The sequence below is a fragment of the Pristis pectinata genome, chromosome 6 (assembly GCF_009764475.1).
Source record: "Pristis pectinata isolate sPriPec2 chromosome 6, sPriPec2.1.pri, whole genome shotgun sequence".
Taxonomy (NCBI): domain Eukaryota; kingdom Metazoa; phylum Chordata; class Chondrichthyes; order Rhinopristiformes; family Pristidae; genus Pristis; species Pristis pectinata.
In genome coordinates, this window is record NC_067410.1 from 28259929 (window position 1) to 28282224 (window position 22296).

The window sequence follows — 22296 nt, forward strand, 5'->3', positions numbered from 1 at the left end:
CATGTTGGCTAGGACCTATCTTGCCTTGCGCCTCTAGGTATTCCGTAACCCGTCTTTGAGGATAGATTCCAATAACTTTCCCACCACTGACATCAAACTAATAGGTCTGTAATTTCCTTTATGCTGCCTCCCACCTTTCTTATACAATGGAACCACATTTGCGACCCTCCAGTCCTCCGGAACCACGCCGGAATCTATCGATTTCTGGCAAATTATCGCCAATGCCTCTGCTATCTCTAAAGCCACCTCCTTCAGAACCTGGGGATGCACCTCATCCGGTCCGGGAGACTTATCAGTCTTTAGCCCATTTAGTTTTCCTAGCACCTTCTCCCTAGTAATCTTAACTGAACTCAATTCCATTTCGTGAGACTCCTGACTAACCGGCACATTGCTGATGTCCTCCACGGTGAAGACCGATGCAAAATATTCATTCAATTCCTCTGCCATCTCTCTATCGTCCATTATAATAGCTCCTGCACTGTTACCAATTGGTCCTATATCAACCCGTGTCTCTCTTTTACACCTTATGTATTTAAAAAAACTCTTAGTATCCTTTCGAATGTTATCCGCCAACTTCCTTTCATAATTCATCTTTTCTTTCCTAATGACCTTCTTAGTTTCTCTCTGCAGGTTTTTAAAAGCTTCCCAGTCTTCTGTTTTCCCACTAATTTTTGCTTCTTTGTACGCCGCCCCTTTTGCTTTTATTTTAGCCTTCACCTCTCTCGTTATCCACATTTGTGCCTTTTTTCCATTCAAAACCTTTTTTCTTGGAATATATCTATCCTGCAATTTCCTTATTTCCTGTAGAAATTCCTTCCATTTCTCCTCTGCCGTCCCTCCAGCCAGCTTACTCTTCCAATCAATTAGGGCCAACTCCTCTCTCATACCATTGTAATTTCCTTTGTTCCACTGAAATATCGATACACCAGTTATCAGTTTCTCCTTCTCAAACTTGAAACTGAACTCAATCATATTGTGATCACTGGTTCCCAATGGTTCCTTTACCTCTAGTTCCCTAATCACCTCCGGTTCATTACACAGCACCCAATCCAAAACAGCCGATCCCCTGGTGGGCTCTTCAACAAGTTGCTCTAGAAAAACGTCCCTTAGACATTCCACAAACTCCCTCTCCTGAGTACTACCGCCATTCTGGATTTCCCAGTCCACCTTCATGTTAAAATCCCCCATAATTATCTTCACATTGTCACTCTGGCATGCTTTTTCTATCTCAAACTGCAACTTATCGTCCACTTGCTGACTGCTATTAGGGGGCCTATATATGACTGCTACTATTGTCCTTTTACCCTTGCTATTTCTTAGCTCCACCCACAAGGATTCCACCTCCTCTGACCCAATATCCTTCCTTTCTATTGATTTTATATCACTACTAACCATCATGATAAAGCATTATGAGAAAGATGTGATTACACAGGAGAGAGTACATTGTGGATTTACATGAATGTTGCCAGGAGTAAAAGAAATAGTTACACAGTGGGATTAGTGTTTGGAACAGAGGAGGGGGAGTGTATAAAATGATGAAGGGCCTTGGCAAAGTCAGTGGAAAGGACCTGTTTTCCTCAACTGCTAAGCCAAGAAACAGGTGTAATAGATCCAAATTAATTAGTGGAAAGATTAGAGGGGAGATGAGGAAATGTTTTTGTGCCCAAAAGGTGATAGGGATCTGGAGCTCACTGGCTGAAAGAGCGGTAGAGGTAGAAACCCTCACCATGTACAAAATGTACTTGACTTGTACTTGAAAATCCATGACCAACAAGGCTATAGATTGAGCAAAAAAGGGTGGAAAAAGGCTGGGTGGTTCTTTCTTGACCAATGCAACCATGATAGGATGAATGGGACTTCTGTGTCTTGCATTTTCTAAAAGTGCCCAGTTGAATTTCTGGAGTGAAGTCTCTAAGAACTCGAGCTAAAATTAACAGCACTGCACAATCTAATTTCTCGTGCCTGCTATTTCAGTCCAGGATGGCATAGAGAAATGCAGCAAAAGAGGAAATAATTCAAAATGTCTTTAGAAAAATATTGCACCTCTGCATAAAGATAATGGAATCTAATAGCAAATAAAGTGATTTGATTTTTTGTGATTTTTATGTTTTCTGATTTTCATTATTTCTAATGTAAAATAAAACAAAATATTTCCTTCTGCATATGTACATACAACATTCTGCAGAGACAATAAGCCAAAAATTATTACAAACCCAACAGCTCTTTATTTACAGATAACCTTGTTTTCCTTTAGAGGTATAGTATTTCATTTTTGGCATGTTTCTATCTGTGGAAAACATTCCTTCAGCGTTCAGATGAAGATTAATGGACTAAGAGGTTAATGAAGTAAAGTAGGGCATGTGATATTTTATGTTTCAAGCCAACTTCTTTCAAAGCTACTTTGTTTAAATCCTAACATGGCACTTCATGGCTTTTAACCATTTTGCATTTAGCACAGAAGGTCACAGTAAGGGCAGAACTGGTACTGAAGGAAAAGTAGGTTAATACATTTTAGTGTTACTCTTGAAGTTCCTAGTGTTGAAAGCTGCATTAAAGATTATTGTATTGTAAGTACCTTAGAAAATCAATAGCAACAATCCATTCAAGTGCTGGGTCTAATTCTTTCAGATTTTAATTATTGTTGGAGATTAAAAAAATCCAGATTTTTTTTCTCTTGGTCTTTTTATCTCTCTATTTTAATCATGTCATTTATTTCTTTATTTTGTTCTCTCTAAATGATTTAGCATTAAATTAATTGTCACTTACACTTCCTGGTTGAAATGATGCAGAGATATTTTTTTTAACATACGAGTAACATGATCTTTTAACATAAGTGAAATCCCAGAAAATGTCTGTGGGGCAGCTTGCTCCAAAGTGCTTGCAACCTCATTAGGAGATATATTGTCAATTCCAAGGAGATTCTTACTCATTAAATCTCTTTCTCTTCAAAATGAACATAAATGTTTCAGGTACCCCACCTTCTCTGCACCTTAAGACACCTTTGTTCTATCAATCCTCCCCTCACCCTCTGCGACTTAAAACTAAATAGTTTTCTCTCTTTCCCAATTCTGACATAAGGATCTTTGACACCTGAAACGTTTCTCATTTCCTCAGATGCTGCCTGACCAGCTGAGTATTTTCTGTTTTCATTTCAGATTTCTACCTTCTGTTTTTTATTTAAATCTTCATTGACAGTCATATTAAAATGTCTTTTGGAAGTTAACTTGAGCATCACAGGTTTCCCAAGCTTCCTAAAACCCACCAGTGAAAGTAAGGCAAAAATAGAGCTGCAAGGACTGAAGCCAAGACAAGGAAATTTGGTAATGTCTAGTGTATTCACAGCGGTTATCTTACCTGCTATGTGAAATCTGTACTTCAAATACTTTGGACAGGATGATACTTACACTTGGGAACTCTAATCTATCATATTAACATGGATTCTGCTAATGGGCTTTGATAGAGACAAGAAAGGCCGGAAGAAACAATCTGCTTTTCATAAAGAGCCAGCTGAGAAGTGCAGGTCAGCAACCTTCCCCAGCATACAGGGTCTACTGCAGAAGGTAAGCTTCCTCAGCAAGGGATCACCATTGCTTCAGGAAGTTTTGCGCCCAGTATCAGTTAATGGCAGATTTTTGGTGCCTTTTGGAATCGTATCTGTTGCCAATGACATCTTTGAAGCATCTTAGAGTGAGAGAGAAGGCATGTGTTGGATGAATGGATGATGAGCATTTGTTCATGTTGACCATGAGGACAAGCCTTGACGTCGCCTAACAATGAATGTCATTGGTAGATGAACAGATAGAGATATCGGAAATGAAAACAAAACAAAACTGCAGTTGCTGGAAATCAGAAATAAAAACAGAAAATGCTGGAATCATTTGGCAGCTCAGACTGCATTTATGGAAAGAGAATCAGAGTTACTGTTTCAGAAGACCGTAAGGGGTTGCATGGAAAGAGGGATGTGTACTCTCTCAGGTTACGCAGTAACACATTAATAGACAGGAATATGCTTGATAAGGAAAACAAGGGGAATGGGGGGATATACACATCAGAAGGTAAGTGAATGTGCCTTTCCTGTTACTTTTCCTGCCGTGGTTACTCAATGTATCGATGAGTGCAGCATCAGCCTTCTACAGCTAACGTTTTGGGTCAGAGTTCTCCTTCTGGTTCCCCTGCCACATCCAAAATCAGCTCCCTCTGCCCATTCTTATCCACTCAGGATGCAGAAGACCATTCTTGTACAGGCAGGGCCTCCAGTGGTGCAATGAAGGTCCCCCATCCCCCAAACTATCGTGAAAGTTTTAACAGTCAACAAAGTCATGCCCCCATCTTTGATCGTTTGAAAACTGGTGAGGGACATTTTTAAATGCTTCTCATATTGACATATGTAAAAATAAAATTGAAGTAAATAATTACAAAATTAAAATTACTTTTTTAGAAAATCAAGTTTTCTTAAGCACTTAAAACAGCAACATTGTCTCCTATTATGAAGTCCTGCAATTCTAATTGAAGTGACCTATTTTCATACCACAAGCCTATCCAGAAATTGAAAGTCCCGGTTGTCTGGTAACTTTCATCTGTCTCCTTCAGGCTTCTCTCCACTGCTAGCTATGTGTACACTCACCCTGGGAACCCCATACATACTACTTCAGCATAATAAGTTTCTTACACTTGGCCACAGATTTGATTTTTTTTCACTGTACTGGATGGCTAGCAGTGTTCATTTGCTGCTTGCCATTAATTGTGGACCAGTAATTGCATGGGTGAGTGTCAGGGCAGATGAACTAATTTAAATAGTGAAGTGCAGTGAAGTTAATGTTAGCCAATGTATTTTAATATGGCGGTCTTTTTGGAGAACCCCTACTGATTTGCCAAGTTGGGACTGGCATTTTTAATTGTGGACTGACTGAGTTCATGTTTCAAGTGAAGCATATGTGCTTCTGATCTTTTAAAATATAATGTACCCAAGAACAGATGAGAAGATCACAGTGTGGTGTAGGCTCACAATTTAATAATCTGGCATAGTTTCAGTAGGTTATTGATTTTTATCCATTGACTTGGTTATCAGCCCAATGACTGGACATGATTGTCCTTGCAGTTTTATAGCTTCCCTTCGTTTCACGAAATGAATGACGACACACCTATTAAAAAAAATCTTTAAACCAAGCTCGGTCTAAAAAAATGTACTTGTTTTAATATGTTAATTGAGATCAGCAACATAATTCTAATACTCCAGTTATACTAAGCTGCAAATCTCAATCTGCAACTCATATGTTAGGAGTCCCTGGGGTAAATGTTGGAAAGAAAGTCATCTCCAACTGACAAAGTGAAAATTCCTCTTGAACTACAGTGTGGATTTGTATTTTCTTTGCAGGTGATTGATTCAACTTGTGTTCACGTAAACCCTGCATGCCCCTCTGATTGTATTGAATGTTTCATAAGATGTTACATAAAGCCAAAAGTTGTGCTCTCTTGAACTACTTTTAGTTGTCAAAAGGGTTTAGACAAGGATTATTTAACCCCTAATTGACCTGGGATTTTCGCACACAAAGTGCTGGAGGAACTGAGCAGGTCAGGCAGCATCTCTGGAAGGAAATAAGCAGTCGAAATTTCAGGTTGAGACTCTTCATCAGGAAGCCATGTGTACCTCCAGATTCCAGCATCTATAGAATCTCTTGTGTCTCTGTGTGACCTGGGATTTTAATCTTTTATTTTCACTCCCCCAGTAGGTGAGGAGCTTCTGTGTCAGCTACTGTACCCTTGGGGGACAGGCTCAATGAACAAGCTGATTCCACCCCCCCCCCCCATGTTTTTGTTTCTCAGTCATTTGTGTTATATTCTCAGGCAGAAAATCTTGGGGTAGAATTTGAGACCACCTCAATAAAGAGGAAATCAGAAGGTTTTGTTTGCTGTAAGCATATTTGAAAATTATGTACCGAGCAGCTCAAAAATCATTTCTGTTCAGGTAGCATTTTGTTTGATTCCAAACTGACCTTTGTGCTATGTCTAAAATTCTGGAGCACTTTACAAGAACATGTTTACAACTAGACTACACTTGTATTTCAGTCTGTGCCAATCTACAGCAGTTTCTTCACTTCACCTCAGTGACTTCTTGGTATGGCCTGAATGTTCCTTCACATTGCTGGCTTCCTTCACCATTTTTTGCTGCTGTGAGGCAAAAATCTTCAACTGAGATGATCACTGGGCATCTCCAATAATTTTGACACAAATGGGTTTGTAAAGATAGAAAAATATGGTTCCCACATCCAACTGCAGTAAGAGATATGTCTGCACAGTTGTACAGGATTTGATGTAACAGCACTGCATTATGCAATCAAATAATCTGTCTCCTTTCAGTTCAGTTGTGCAGGCATGTTGAACCACTTATTCAGGCTTATAAACCACAAGAAATTCACTCATTCTAAGCAGAGATGTTCAAAGTAATTTTACCGTGTTCTTCAGAGGTATGTGGTTTGATGTGGGGGTCTATTCATTTTCTTTCCATCTAATAGCTTCAATGTAGGAAATGTGCAATAGATGCAGTTTTAGTGCTCGTTTAACATGAGCTACTTGCACTACATGGCAGTGTTGGATGGAAGTTCACAATTTTGTTTTCACTACTGTGGAGGACCATTTAGGCCATGTCAAGTACTCCCTGAAGGAGGAAAGAAGAAACTGCTGTTAGCTTTATCTACAGTTTGCTTGGTTCCCAATTGATCGGCAGATTTCCTAAAAGCATACATACAAGCTGCTTATTCGTGAGAAGTATGCCTTCATGACATGCAGTAGGTGGTAGAAGAATAAGGAGAATTTCATATTCCCAGGCATTTAAAAATGCTTGGGTAGAACAGGTGGCAGCAGGCAGACTACAATGTCTCAAGCATGTTTCATCACAGGCATTGCACACTTGTGCCACTTGTCGTAAGATTTTGGTGAGGAAAATTTTGGATCAGGTTGTGCGGTAGTTTCAGGGTGGAGAGATTTTCGACTTTATTATAACAAGTTTTAAAGAAATACTATTGAGGACAAAACGGATAATTTTTACAAGACCAGATTTAAAATAATTACTGTTCTTTTGTTCCCTTTAGAAGTAGTACATACTTTTCATCTTCTTTGAAAATTTACTTGGTTGCAGGCAAAAAGAAAATTATATATGGATAGACTTGATTTATTTACTCCTTTGCATTCATTGCTGCACTCACTGTAATCTTAAATCTTCTGACTCCCTTCAAAGAATTTAACACAAAAAAAATTGTGGCCCGGAAATTGCATACACATCACAATTGGGATTTTACTTTTATTGAGTGTGTAGGATATCAGCAATGGGTGCACACAAACCTTGGGACCCCAATTTTCAGTAAGAAATGCAATGAGGATTGGTGGTGTTAGCATAGGAATGGTTTATTGCCAGTCTATTATTTAAAAAAAAACTAACAAATTTAGGCTCGAAAGTGTGTCAAAAGCAAATTTAATTATTCCAATGCACACTGCAATATCTACATTCTTGAATAGTATTACTGTCATGAATATATTCATCTTGGCATCTCTATTCTCCCTTTTCCTTATTCCTTAATGCAGGCTTCCCATGAAGGAGCAAGGTTTGCATGAGCACTGTTGAAGTTGCAGATCACCAGTTGGTCGCTGTTGTTGGGCAGTAATTTGAATACTTAGGACATAGTCAACTTATACCCATGGGAAGACGTTCAGTTCTGACAAAGCACCGAGGTCATTTTGTTGATATTTATTCTTGACAGGACTGACATTGATCAATGAATATAATATATAGGAATGAAAGGGTGCTCTGTGGTTAAGAGGCTATGCTGCACTCCCATTAGTAGCATTTTGCTGCTGCTCATCTTTTTCAAAATCTTGTGCTTTAATCTATAATGGATTGCAATTAGAATAGATCAACTGCACCTTTTAAAACATACTTGTTTATTTTTATGAATCCAGAAATTCTTATCACGATAACAAGAGACCATTCTGCTCAATACTTTTGAGTCTGCACTTGTCTTTCAGAAACCAAACTCCACTAATACTTTCTCCTTGCTGTCCCTTGCATATAATTTAGTTGCAAAGAATTATTCACATTGCTGTTAAATTATTCTACTTTCTGAACCTCAGCAGTGACTTGTGAGGAAAGGAATCTATGTTCGAGTAACCCACATAGGAAACAAAAGCTCTTAGCTTTCATTTTCATTCTTTTTGCATTCTGCAGCCAAACATCAATTCCTTTATGTTTCTGTAAAAATAGTGCAAAGTAAATAGATTCCTGTTTCACATTTTTTATATATTTCAGTGAATAACACTCCAATATTTATAGGCTTTCTTCACAACTAAGTTTGCACTTTTGTACTTATCATTGTATTGTTTTCATAGCTTGAACATCCTTCCTATAATGTAAAGTGTTGTGGGACAATGACCACTCAAGTCTGTGGAGTTCAAATGATGAAGGCTTATTTGAACATCTGCTGGGAAGAGCTCTCAGCATACTGACATCACTCAAATTGACAAGTAGTCGTGGCATTTTTTATACATCGCTGTAAGGGGGTGAAACACAACTGTTATCAGAGTAGCCTTCCATATGTGGTGTTAATCTTATCATATGGACTCCAGCAGATAATCCCACTCCCCACCCCCAGTTATCAACAATTATTTCTAGCCTTGGTTATCCTCTTGTCCCTTTTTCCAGGGGTTGACCTGTTTAGATCTAACATTGTTAATGCCTTATGTCAAAAATGCTGTGATTCACCCATGGTCATAGTTATCACTTGTCCAAAAAGTAAATATCAAAAACCTGGCATTTTAACTTTTTCATTTACATTTACTAAAATGTGCACGGTTCCAATTATGGCCACATTTGTTTGCAGCTGCTATCCCACTATACACAAGCCGATGATCCATTTCAAAGCATCTGCATTCCCAGGTTCATCTGTTTGTCCACTGCATTTTATATCCTACTACTTAGGCTATTTTTCCATGCACTTTTTGTTTTCTCAAAATATACAGAAAAGCTCTAATAATTCTCTATCCGACTATTTGGAAATCCCAATGTATTGACATACTCTTGTAAGTAGACTGCTCTTGTGCCTGGACTGAATCCAGTTCCATTCATGGAAGTGTATTATAATGAACTACAAATAAATGATGGAACCAAAAAGTTTTCACGTCACTTTGAATAAAAAAAATGTAGGTAATTGACAGTAAGATGGTGGTTTGCATGATTTCTCCAGGATTTTTTGTTTTGTTTCTTCCAAAGAAGAACCCATTCCACTTGGAAATTGTGGCTTGTTCTGTATTACAGATACTGTAAATGTGAATGGTAACTGCAGATCACACAGCTTCTGTGTATTGAACAGCAGTAGTGACTTTATATTTGGTGCATTTGTGTAAAATTCATATTCAAATAAAATTCACAAACTGTTTTTCTGCCACGGAAAGTTGCAATTCTTGCACATTATAATGAAACTGGAATTTGTACCCTGACAAGATTATTTGTCAGGGATATTTAAATGCCATTTGTCTTCAAACTGTCTTCTGTCAACTAGTTTGAACTAGTTTACTATTTACCCCAATTAATGAGTGAATGACTTAACCCATTTTTGCCAAACTTTAAAAGAAACCTAACCTCATGAAATAACAACTTTATCTTCAAAATCATGATTGCCTTGGGATATTGATTCTACAACTAAGTTGATGGGGTGAGAAATAGAATGCTCAATGAAGATTACAAAGGCAGTTCAATTAATATTATGATATTTCTGTATTTACTGGCCTAATTATAAATGTATAGTTCACAATAATGTCTGATATCAATCTAGGATTAAGCTTGATAACTGAAAATTTAACAGCCTCTGTTGGATGCTTGTACTTATAGGTAGTATTGTTTACAGATCTTGCATGACACGCCACTATGAGTTTGTGTAGTTATATTACAATTGTGGTACCTGTTGGTGCTGCAGTAGTTTATACAAAGAAAGACTTGCATTCACATTGCACATTCAGTTATCTCAGGCTGTCTCACGGTACTCTATAGCCAGTGGACCATTTTTGAAATAGAGTCACAGTTGTGATGTTGGAAACACAGCTGCCAACTTCTATACAGCAAGTTCCACAAACAGCAATGGAATTAGAATAACCAAGTAATATGTACATTTAGCAGTACTGATTAAGGAATAAATATTGGCTTTAACTCCCCTGTTGTCCTTCAGGACGGTATCATATGATCTTTTGTATCCATCTGAGAGAGCAGGAGAATTGTAAAGCAAAGAATTTGAGATGCTGGAAATGCCAGAGATACATCTGTGGAGAGGAAGAATTGATGCTTAAGATGAAAATTCCTTCAACAAATCAGCAGATGAAGCATTGTCCAAAAGACATTATCTTTAATAGTGCAGCGCTTTCCACTACCATAGTGTCCAACTCAATGTATTTTTGCCCATGTCTCTGGAATGGGATTTTCTTACACAGAAGTGAGAGCAAGTCACTGCTCGACACTGTAATTATTTTTTTCAGAATATTGAAAACTGCATTAGCCAATGAACTGGACGTGGGACTGGATGTATGGCCTTCAGCAAACAGCTTATTGTCCAACAAGCAATGTTAATGTGTTCAGTAAACAGAATCTATTTAAAGAGTGGGGAAAACAACTCAACGTCTTCTCCCAATAAAAGCAGGGCAATTTCTCTAGAAAAATGCAATGGCATTTGCAGTTAAATCATGCATGAAATCACCGTTTTACTTTTCAGTAGTTGCCAACCTTGATTGACGGGACATTACCAAATCATCTGTAGTCAGGCGGTCTGCAGCATTGTCAAATATGTGCAGCCTTAAAGCAATATGTATAATATTGGTATGATCATTTTAACTTGCATCCTGAGACCTCTAGAAAGGGGAGAATTAAGCAGTTAACTCCAATGTTAAATGAATCTGCTGATCGTCCCTCTCTTCCCCCTCTATTTTTGTTAACAGTCAACCACTTCAATGTACCTTTATGCCGTCTTCAGAAAAGTACATTTAAACATATCCAGGTATTTTTGTCCCCCACACTAGTGTGCTAATAACATTGGGGAAAGATGTGTCATGCAAGCTCATGGTTGCTGGCTTTTCAGGTGAAACTGTGCCAATATTATTCACACGTTTTTAAAATCAACTTTAAGACTAAACAGGCATTTAGCCATCTTTTTTAAAAATATATTTTTCCACTATTTATCTATTTTGTGTATTGTGAACTTGCTTTCATTTTCTTATCTCCTTCAATGCAGAACAAAAGTAGTAGATATCCATATTCACATGCTTCATCCTTGACCAAATAAACACAAGACATAAAAGCATCGTTAGATAATACTTTTGCCCAAAATCATAATGTTTATCTCTGTTTGATCTCATTTGGATCGACTTTGAGATTGGGATTACGCCTTGATCATGTGTTTGGACAGTTAAGTATTAAAGTAGGATGAGAATCACACAAAACAGAATGCACAAAGCATAATTAATTTTTTTAATTCCATAATTCTTTTTAGTAGGTTGGCTACAATTGTACTACACAGCACTGAAGATGTTGACTGCTGGCAGGAGATGTTATCTTTGCAGCAGTACCTTCATAGCACGTTGCTTGTGATATCTGGTAAAATAATTAGAACCTATGCTAGTTTCAATTTATGAGGGTGAAATTGGACTTCAGGAAAGTGCAAAATGTGCAACAGAAAATCAGCAGCATGGTTTACACCTGATTCAATTTTCTTTGCTGCTGGTTTCATTGGAGAAGAAAATCCATCAAGGTGTAAAATAGGATACTGATTCACTGTTGTCTGTTCAACACTATTGACAGAGTTCAATTTCACCCCTACTGATCACGTATTTTGATCCACAGTTTAAGGTAAATGCTAAATGAAACCCTAATCACTCTGCTGCTTTGAATTTGTACCAAACTGGAGTTCATTCATAACTCACCAGCTTGATATCTCATTGTCACCTTGAATAATCCTGCTTTGTGTTATTTATGTCTGGCCAAGTCATTCTTCAGGCATAAACTATAGGTGTCTAATTGAGTGTTACAGCACTTAAAGAATAAATTTATGTATGTAATCAGCTTCTAATGGATTTTAATTATGTATCTCTTTTAAAAAGAAAGACGATACTGATATTGAATCTAAATTTGGGTTTTCTCCATTTAAGGAGAGGTAATCAGGAAGCTTTGGAGACCCAAGTGCTGGAACATAATTCACAATCATGATAGCCCAAAATTCCCACTAGAAAACTGGCAGTTCCTCATGGAACTTTCATACCAGTGAATACCACTGTCATCCCAAGTGGGCTTTGAGTCTTGACTGCTCATGAGTCCATTAGGACAGAAGTTATGCCTGGAAATCTGCCCAGAGCCTGCAATAGATTCAGCAGCTTCATAAGTTTCAAAGAAGAGAAATGGCAGTGAATTTTGTAGCTCTGGTATATACGTTTCAACTCGTAGACATGCTCTGTTCCATAGTTTCAAATTGTGTAGTCAACAGTGCCACGGAGAAGGAAGTATTCCATTTATTATTATTTATGAAAGAATTTTCATCACCAAATAACTGAATCATTAGATGATTCAGAAGACACAATTTTGAATGAAAAACCACGATGATGCTGGAGGAACTCAGCAGGCCAGGCAGCATCCGTGGAGAAAAGCAGGTGGTCAACATTTTGGGTCAGGACCCTTCTTCAGGATCTAATTTTAAATTTGTACTGGAAGATCAGTTTCAATCAAATTCTCACTAAAATGAATTTGAAAGGGGAAGGCACAAGAGACTGCAGATGCTGGAAATCTGAAGCAACATGCAAAAAACTGGAGGAACTCAGCGAGTCAGGCAGCATCTATGGAGGGAAATGGATAGTTGACATTTAGGATCAAGACCAAGTGTGTGTGTGTTAGTACATTAGGTCTGCTGATGGTGAATTATAGTTCAATGAATCCTACCAGCCTTGCTCATGATTACATTTTTCACAATATGACACCAAAGCCACTTTCCACTGTCTGACTTAATGAAGGATTTGGACCAAATCTGTTGTCCTCCAAGGTGGACTTTCTAAACTCTTAATGGGGAAAAAAATGCTCTTGGTATTGTGAAACGTATGAGCAAGGAAATAATTAAGTACTAACATGACTAACACAAAATATCCTGACTAGATTGAAGAGAGGTTAGTGCCTGTTTAGCTCCATAATTCATTTATGTTATGTGGGATGTAACCTGCAATCATTTGGCAGAAGTTTGTATTTTTTTGCTGTATATTTCCTTCAGATGTTTAATTGTAAGTATTTCTTTGACTCCAAATTCCACCAGTGCACTGGACAATAATCTGAGGAATGTATCTTGCATGTTCTCACTGTACATAAACTCCTACATTTGCTAACTGTTGGTAGACTCCCAAACACATCAATTAGAGAGGAATTACTGAAGAAATAAATATTTTTCCACTTGCTTTATGCTGTGCTTATCTGTTTTGCAATGTGAAGATTTTTCTGGTGGGATATGGAATTCTGTGAACTTCTTTATATCTCTGGTATTTGAACGACCTGTGAATACCAAAAGATATTTAATGGTAATTTTGAAAATGCTATTCTGGAATCGTATATCTTTTCTAATATTTTGTAAGTTGAATTATCATTTAAGAAGACTGTTAAAATAATTTAAGAAGACTGTTAGAATAATTTAAGAATAACTGTTGCTTTTCCCAAAGAACATGTATTTATTTCCAAACACGGTCATGTGCAACCAGGATAGGGAGTTGAATATAGTGTTGGAAAACAGCTTAACAAAATCAGGCCTTGGTTGCATTCAGCAGAATGAATAGTTTAAATTATTCTGCCTTGTTTTTTTTTAGTTGTGTGTTTTCTGATCTGAAAGCTCTGACTGGTTCAGCTTGCTTTTATTGTTTCCATGGAAACATCAGATACTTGTCAAAAGCAGTAACACTTGTGAAGTGTGTACTTGAAAGTAAATGAAGTTGTCATAAAAGATGATACGACTAGCTCCATGGTCTGGGTATCAGAGACCACTTGCTGACATGCTTTGAGTAAACTTCATCTTGCTCCGTTCTTATTTAAAAGGCACTTTTATAAATTGCTTGAGAAATCCTTACAAAAGCAGCTTTTTAGTTATTTAATCTGTGGGATAGTTTTACTTCAGTTACCTCTATGGATGAAAAAAAGTATTTTAAATTCATAGATTCTTTACTAACATGGTGACCTTTACTCCTTTGCTTTGGATTCCTATAAATACTGATTGTGGAGACTAGGTTATTTCATCTGCATTTAGGAATAATTATTCACAGCACTCTTTGGTTGATTTGTGTTTTTTTTCTGTGGAAAATTAATAAAATAATTAATTGACAATTCAATGATTTCTCCAGGCAAGCCCGATGCAGCTCTTGTCTTTTTCTTTTTCTTTTTCTTTTCTGAGTTTATGTGAATCTGATCCAGTCTTGTGCTTCTCAGTATTTCATGGTCTAATTTTTTAAATTAAATTGACCACATTATGAACTTAGGATGTAATGCCAGAGAAGAAAGTTGATTTTGTTTTCTCCCAAAAAAATGTATCACATTTGGTATTCACTTCATACATGATCTTCATTTAGTTCCTGCTTTCAAAGACTGTATATGTGTAGATAAAACATAAATTTAAACTATATGTGCAGATAAAATCTAAATTAAAGGTATGACTTTGCTAATTATGTCTTAGAATAGATAGAGCTAGATATTTTAACTTAAAAGGACTAAAAGTGAATCTTTATTTCTTGCCTGCTGACGCTGCATACATTGTTCTTTCTCTAGGAAACTACGGACCAAAATATTGGGCCACATCTTACATCAGTTGTTCTGGTGTCAATCAGTCCCCAATTGATATTGTAGATCATAAGACACGTGAAAAAGATGACCTGCAACAAATCCGTCTTGAGGGTTTTGAAACAGAGTCCTCCAATAGAACGCGAATGAAGAACACTGGAAAGACAAGTAAGTTAATTGCATGGATAGCTAATAGTTTTTCTGGCTACTTGAAACAACTATGAATGTTTATAGATATTTAATAATATTGCTGGATCCAAGCAAAGGAAATTAGCAGTAGAAAATTAAAGCCTCATGGAAGCATTACAGCTAAATGATGAGAATGATTTCATCTTGGAGAATTGCAACTTTGCAGGTATTGCACATCGATTATTTTCAGTACAGTGCGCATAATTATGCAATTTCATTGCTGACCCATTTTAAGGCAGATGCTCTGCAAACGAGTTATAATGTCAGCTACTGTAGAACCAACCAATTTACATTTCAAGGTCGTTTCAACAGGACTGAAACATACTTAAACAACTATATTTTAAAATCATTCCTGTAAGCCACCCATTGCATCAATTTAAACATTGATTTGGTATTTTGTCAGCAACCACCATTTTCCCCAGTGAATTTTGGAAAGTTGCTTGAAGATGATGGTGGCAACATTGCTTAACTGCTGCTAATGTGACAAGAATGTACACTTAAAATTGGGCTTTCTCCCATTATTTATAGCTCATAGTCAAAGTAGAAAGATAATTCCCGCAACTAAAGCTTTTCTCATATGCACTGAAATTTTAACCTATACTCACTAATTCATTGGCATAGCATGCCTCAGGATTATCAATTACTGTTCCCTGCATGGAAAACTCTCATTTCTACATGTAATTACTATCTCACTGTTAGACTGGATCATTTAGGTTAAAACTGAGAGTTCAATTCATGTATGAATAAGATAATTAAATAGATGCAAAAAGTGCATGGCAAGTAGGCAGCAATACTTGACTTCCATAATACAAACACTGTTCATTATTTTTAAGTAAAGTTTAAAAAAAAGTATTCATTGTCCACCTTTGGAGGAACTGCTAACATAAACCCACCATTAATCTGTTTCTCTTAAAATAATCACATATTTCAAAAGATTGGTGACAACAGCCAAGATCATTGCAATGTACTGGCAGGACATAGTAACTAGCAGGTTAAGACATATCATTAGGAGACCCAGCAAGTACTCAGGTGAAAAATAATTGAATTTTTGACTGGAATTGTGTTTCATTGCTGATATATTAAAAGTATTAGGGGCAAAATTTGATTGCCCCTGAAAAAGCTTGCTAAATTGTGATGCTTTATTAGTCATCCTCATCCTAAATCCCTGGGTGTCATCCAGAACTTGTTGGAACATCATGGGCAAGCATAGCCAGAACACTCTGCACTGCAGCACTAGGCCCCCCACATTCTCTGTTGCAGTATACTGCTCTGCCTTTTCATTCAGCACAAGGTACAAAGGTCATAAATGTGCAACTAAATGCTACTATGCAAACAGTGATTGGGAATTTGAAGTCGTCTGCAACGGAGTGGTTACTGTGATGGCCTGTATTGACCCACCTGCCATGTGCTGTGATTCCCACATCCTCTGTGAATTGGAAGAATGATGGACAACACCAACCTAACTCTCAAAGACTTATAAAAAACCATCACAAAAGTGTTCAAAATTATGACAGCCATTTTGCGAAATAGTGGCCAATGTTTGTGCCACAGATACAGACCAATCATCCAAGTGAAAAGAACAATGAGATATATACAGTGGAGTGAATAAATACTTCATCATTCTCTCAAAGATGTCTCACAGCCCTTAACGAAATCTATACAGGCCATGGACAACGTGACCTTCTGCCGCACAAATGGAAGGTGTTCAATGAGCCTATATGCAATTATGGCTATGATTCCCAAACCATGGAAGACATCACTTCAACCTTCCTGTTAAGATCAATTGAAGGAGGAACCTCATTTTTTCATCTGGCATTTTAGGAGATATTGCTTGGATTAATAGTATATACATTTGACTGAAAAGTTATTCATATCATACAAAAAAAGTGTTTATTCAGTGCTATGAAAACAGCTAGCTAACTTGGTACCTTCATTTCTACAACTGTAGCATGTAAAGAGTGCTTCCATACTTTGACAAATCAATCTGAAGAATGTCAGCTCAGACCAAGAAAGCATGCAATGTTCTTTCACATGGGCACAGTTCAGAAAAATAGTCTTGTGTATGGGTAAAACAATTGATAAAAATAGGGAGGGAGCAATTATTCTACTTGTGTCGGGGTTATGTCAAAGTGTTCAAAATGTTCTTTAAAAAGGTTGACATCTGTGCTAGGAGGAATTCTAAGGAAGTCCATTTTGTGCACCTGTCCCTCATCCTTGGATAGCTAATTTGTAGGATGTAATTCAAATAATAATTTGATAGAAGTGTGATGTCCATCCTTTGAGAAGTATATTTAGAAGACTGGAGGCCCGAGAGTAAAGACTAACAGAGAGAGAGAGATATGCCCCAATCAGATCAAGAAGTCAAGTGAAATGCGAGAGATAGCTATTGCAGAAATGGTGCTTCAGCTTCCGCAAGTGTTTGTCTGGTAATCATTTCACTTGTTAAGAGTTAGATAGCAATCGTTGCTTCATATAAAATGAACAAAACATTAATTTGTGTCCTCAACTCTTGGGGTAGCAGGTGCTCTTTGAGAAAAGTATTACAGTGGTGAAAATTTCCACAACTTGCAATGAAAATCAGTTTCCTCAGTGGAATTATGAAATGGATAGGGTATCACTTGGATAAGGAGTTTCTGAAATTTGTTATTTGTTTTTACCTTGCTTATTTCATCTCTTGTAGTAATTTTGGAGAGATGTGGCAAGCAGTTCCATTAGGTTAAGGTGTTTGAATATGTAAAGCATTTATGTGAATAAACCTGAAATATTTGGAGTTGTTTTTTCCAATTTCATCTGGAGCAAATCTATTACAGGATGGAAACACTGACCTTTGAAATCCAGGCAATGTTTAAATCGAAAGAGCGAAAGACCAGTGCAGTAATTAACACAGAGTGAGAACGTTAACTTGTGTTGGAAAATGAGTCAGACAACGTTATTACTGAAATAAGCTTTGAAATACCAAAACTTGATCAGACTTCTATTATATCTGTGCTCTCCTGAAAGGAAATATGTGGAGGTATTTGCGATAACAATCCATTTATTTTGTTATTTTTTATTCCTGTCAAAGTGAACAAGACTACAAGTGTTCTATGAAGCAGATGTTACCAAGAGGTGGTGCTGGCGTGCACTTGCAGCAGCAGCATTGACCCCAAAACTGACATAAATATGTGGATTGATTTGGCATGAATTATTGTGGTGGGCTGTGGTTCAAAGCTCCCACACTTTCCTAGTAAATGCTGGTGATGTGATCACTCTTCTGTTCAGGACCAGGAGAAAATAATGTAAAAGAAACTGGCTTTGATCACTTCTGTATGTGTGGCTCAATGCTTCAGAAACTGTTGCTGCTCAGTGAGTGACTACTGCATCAAGAGCTGCAGTTGATAGAGGTGATCCGTGTCTTGAAGCAGTTCAAAACTGCAAATGTGTAAGAAGGATTTTGAAGTGTGTTGTGCTTGCCACTCTCCATCCTGAAATCCACCAGCTCAGATACAGCCACCTGGACGTATACTTTAGGGGAGAGTCTTCAAATAATGCGTCATCAGTCACTAAGTGTAAAGATAGTGGGACAAAGGAAAAGGAAACTACAGGTGCCAATTCCCTAAAGGGTGAGACCGCATTATTAACTCTGCTATGTGAGATGTTCTTCCAAGCCCCCTGTCTCTGCCCTTCTCTCACTGCACTGCCACCCCCTTCTATATGCACAAGCACACACAAACATACGCGTACAAACACTTGCACATTCCTCTCTCAAAGGCATAGCATTTTCCTTTAGGCCATTCAAAATCAGAGGTAGTCTGTTATCTTTTAGCAGTGCATTAAAATCAGTGTTTTTAACTTTTTTTTCCAATGGCTTTATTAACCATGATACTTTTAATTCTTGATAGCCCTCTATTATAACTGTCAATTCTATCCCTTCTGTCCATGTTTGAAACTTGATTCCAAAAGCATCATCACCGAACACAAACTAATGATTCTATGAAGATTAGTAACTAGCTGATTTTCTTTTGATTTGATGGTTTTTATGTACACATCATAATCAATATTAGCTACACAACCAAGGATTGACATCTCAAGTGTTTATTTCATTATTAGTGAAACAAGATGCAGTTCTGAATGAGTGAATGTACCACTGTTTCAATTTTCCCTTGATTTTCTTTTTACCTTTGCAAGTTGGTTCGCTGTCAGGTGTGAAAACCCTGTTTTAACCTTTCATGATGCTGATTGCCCAACTGGTTGTGTTCATAATTCAGCACACTTTGCATTTCTTCTGCATGACACCAGTTGACATTGAAATTTTGCTGCAGGGCTTTTTCCCAAGGCGTATGCCAGATTTTGAAACCTGCACATTTGCAAGAAGCAATTGCTGCTCGTTGATATTTTCCATTCATGTCTAATAATAGCTTGCAGTGAGAAGCTGAAGTTGTTGGGCACTGAATACTGGCATAAAATGTAAAAATGTGTATGTCTGTGCATGAAGTCATTTCCCACGAAAGAGAAAATGAAACATATTAATCTAGTTGAGATCCTCATTATATGGTAATTATATTTCTAATTTATGCTGGTTTGAATGGCATACCACCTTAAATCATTTCAAAGGATAGGAACAACATTGTGCCAATTCATTCCAGAGAAGCCGACAGTACCACATAAAAGAGTATTTTGTATTCTGGTAACCAAATTCACATGACAACAACCACTGCAAATGCAAAGTAGATGAAAAACACTGCCACCCCTTCCCTTTTATATTCCATGCAGTTTTGCTTTAACAAATTAAAAGTTAGATTAATGTTAGGATAAAAATATACATGAATCAGTATCATTGTTCACATCTGGAATGAAATCCCAAAGGATCGCTATAGGAGTTCCTCAGGGCAGTGTCCTTGACCCAAGCATTTTTAGTTGCATCATCAATGACTGTCCTTCCATCATGAAATCAGAAATGGAATGTTTGCTGAAGATGCAGTTCTTTATGCAATGCCTCATAAAATGAAGCAGCCCATGCCTGCAAACAGCAAGTCCAAGACCACACGCAGTAATGGGGTGATAAGTAGAAAATATCATTCATGTCTGAAATCCATCTCCAATTAGAGAATGTCTAACATCCTACCCTTGATATTCAATAGTAATTACCATTGTTGAGTTTTTCACCATCAACATCCAGGGTGAATTGCATGTTCCGATAAGGAACAAGGGCAAGCATGGTAAGATAAGGGAACCTTGGATGACCCAAGAGGTCCTAAATTTAGTCAGGGATAAAAAAGGAAACATATGTAAGATTTAGGAAGCTAAAATCAGACTGGGCCCTTGTGGAATATAAAGATAGCAGGAAGGTGCTCAAGTAGGCAATTAGGAGGGCCAAAAGGGCCATGAAATGTCCTTGGCAAGCAGGATCAAGGAGAATCCCAAGGCATTTTATACTTAAGAAGGAGAGGGTAGGTTCACTCAGAGATAAAGGAGAGAATTTGTGCTTGGAGTCAGAGCAAGAGGCTGAGGTACTAAATGAGTACTTTGCATTGGTATTTACTGAGGAGAAGGCTTTGGAGGATAGTGAAAACTGGGGGATGCTAATGTGCTGGGACATTTTGAGATTAAGGAGATGGTAGTGCTAGGTCTTCTGAAAAACATTAAGGTGGATAAGTCCCCAGGGCCTAATGGCATATATCCCAGAATATTGAAAGAAGCAAGTGAAGAGATTGCAGGGGCAATCTCTGTATGTCCTCACTAGCAACAGGCAAGGACCCAGAGGACTGGAGAGCAGCAAATATTGTGCCTTTGTTCAAGGAGGGAAATCAGGATAATCCAGTAATTATAGGCCAGTGAGGCTCACATCAGTGGTAGGGAAGCTATTGGAGAGGATACTGAGGGGATAGGATTTATGCACATTTGGAAAGGCATGGCCTGCTCAACATAGCTTTGTGCAGGGTAGGTCATGCCTTATAAACTAAATTGAGTTTTTTGAGGAGTTGACAAAGGTGCTTGATGAGGGTAAGCTGTGGGTGCTATCTACGTGGACTCCAGTAAGGCATTTGGTAAGGTCCCTCATGATAGGTTGATTCAGAAGATAAAGATGTGTGGGATCCAGGATAAATTGCAAGTTTAGATTCGGAACTGGCTTGCCAATGGAAGACAGAGAGTAGGGATGGAAGGCTGTTATTCTGGCTGGACATCTGTGACCAGTGGTGTTCTGTAAGGATTGGTGCTGGGACCTCCGTTGTTTGTGATACATATCAATGATTTGGATGAAGATATAGATGGGTGGATTAGTAAATTTGTGGATGACATCAAGATTGGTGGAGTTGTGGATAGTGTAAAGGACTATCAAAGAGTATAGCAGGATATAGATCAGTTACAGATATGGGCAGAGAAATGACAGATGGAACTTAATCCTGGCAAGTGTGAGGTGTTGCACTTTAGGAGGTCAAGTGAAAAGAGAAAGTATACAATTAGTGGTCACCCCCTTAATAGCATTGAAATACTGAGGGATATTGGTCTGAGGAAGCAGATGAGCTCCTAAGTGACTGCTTTGAGACAGTGGACTGGTCCATGTTCAAAGACTCAGCTGCCAGCCTTGATGAATATGTCACCACCATCATGGACTTTATCAGCAAGTGTGTTGAGGACTGTGTGCCAAAGAAGACAATAAGGGTGTTCCCAAACAGGAAACCATGGATGAACCGGGAGATCCACTCCCTACTGAAGGAGAGGACTGCTGCACGCAAATCTGGTGATCCTGATCTGTACAAGAAATCGAGGTATGACCTTCAGAAAGCTATCAGGGATGCCAAGAGGCAATAACAACTCAAAATAGAGTCCCTGACCAGTTGCCAGTTATGGCAAGGCTTATGTGCCATAACAAGCTACAAGACAAAGTTGGGCTGTATAGCTAACAACAGCGCATCCCTTCCTGATGAACTTAATGCATTCTATGCGCGTTTTGAACAAAAGGGAAGTGGATTGTCACCATCCACCCTGACAGCCACCAATGCAGCTGAACCTGTAATCGCAGTGGAGGACGTAAGATCAGTCTTCCAGAGAGTGAACACGAAGAAAGCACCTGGCCCAGATGGTGTCCCGGGCCGCGTGCTCAGATCTTGTGCTGATCGGCTGGCAGAAGTATTTGCAGAAATATTCAACCTCTCCCTGCTTCAATCTCAGGTTCCCTCCTGTTTTAAGGAGACCACTATCATCCCGCTACCAAAGAAAAGCAAGGTAACATGCCTCAATGACTACTGACCAGTGGCTCTGACATCCACTGTCATGAAGTGCTTTGAGAGATTGGTCATGGC

At 38.0% G+C, this 22296-nt stretch overlaps 1 protein-coding gene across 1 annotated transcript in view; it reads left to right on the forward strand.

The window, feature by feature from the left end:
- Window positions 1-22296, forward strand: part of LOC127571346 (receptor-type tyrosine-protein phosphatase gamma-like) — a 536499-nt gene that overhangs the window by 213711 nt on the left and 300492 nt on the right. The window contains 1 exon segment of the mRNA XM_052017635.1: window positions 14813-14992. Within this exon segment, the coding sequence (XP_051873595.1) occupies window positions 14813-14992 (180 nt within the window).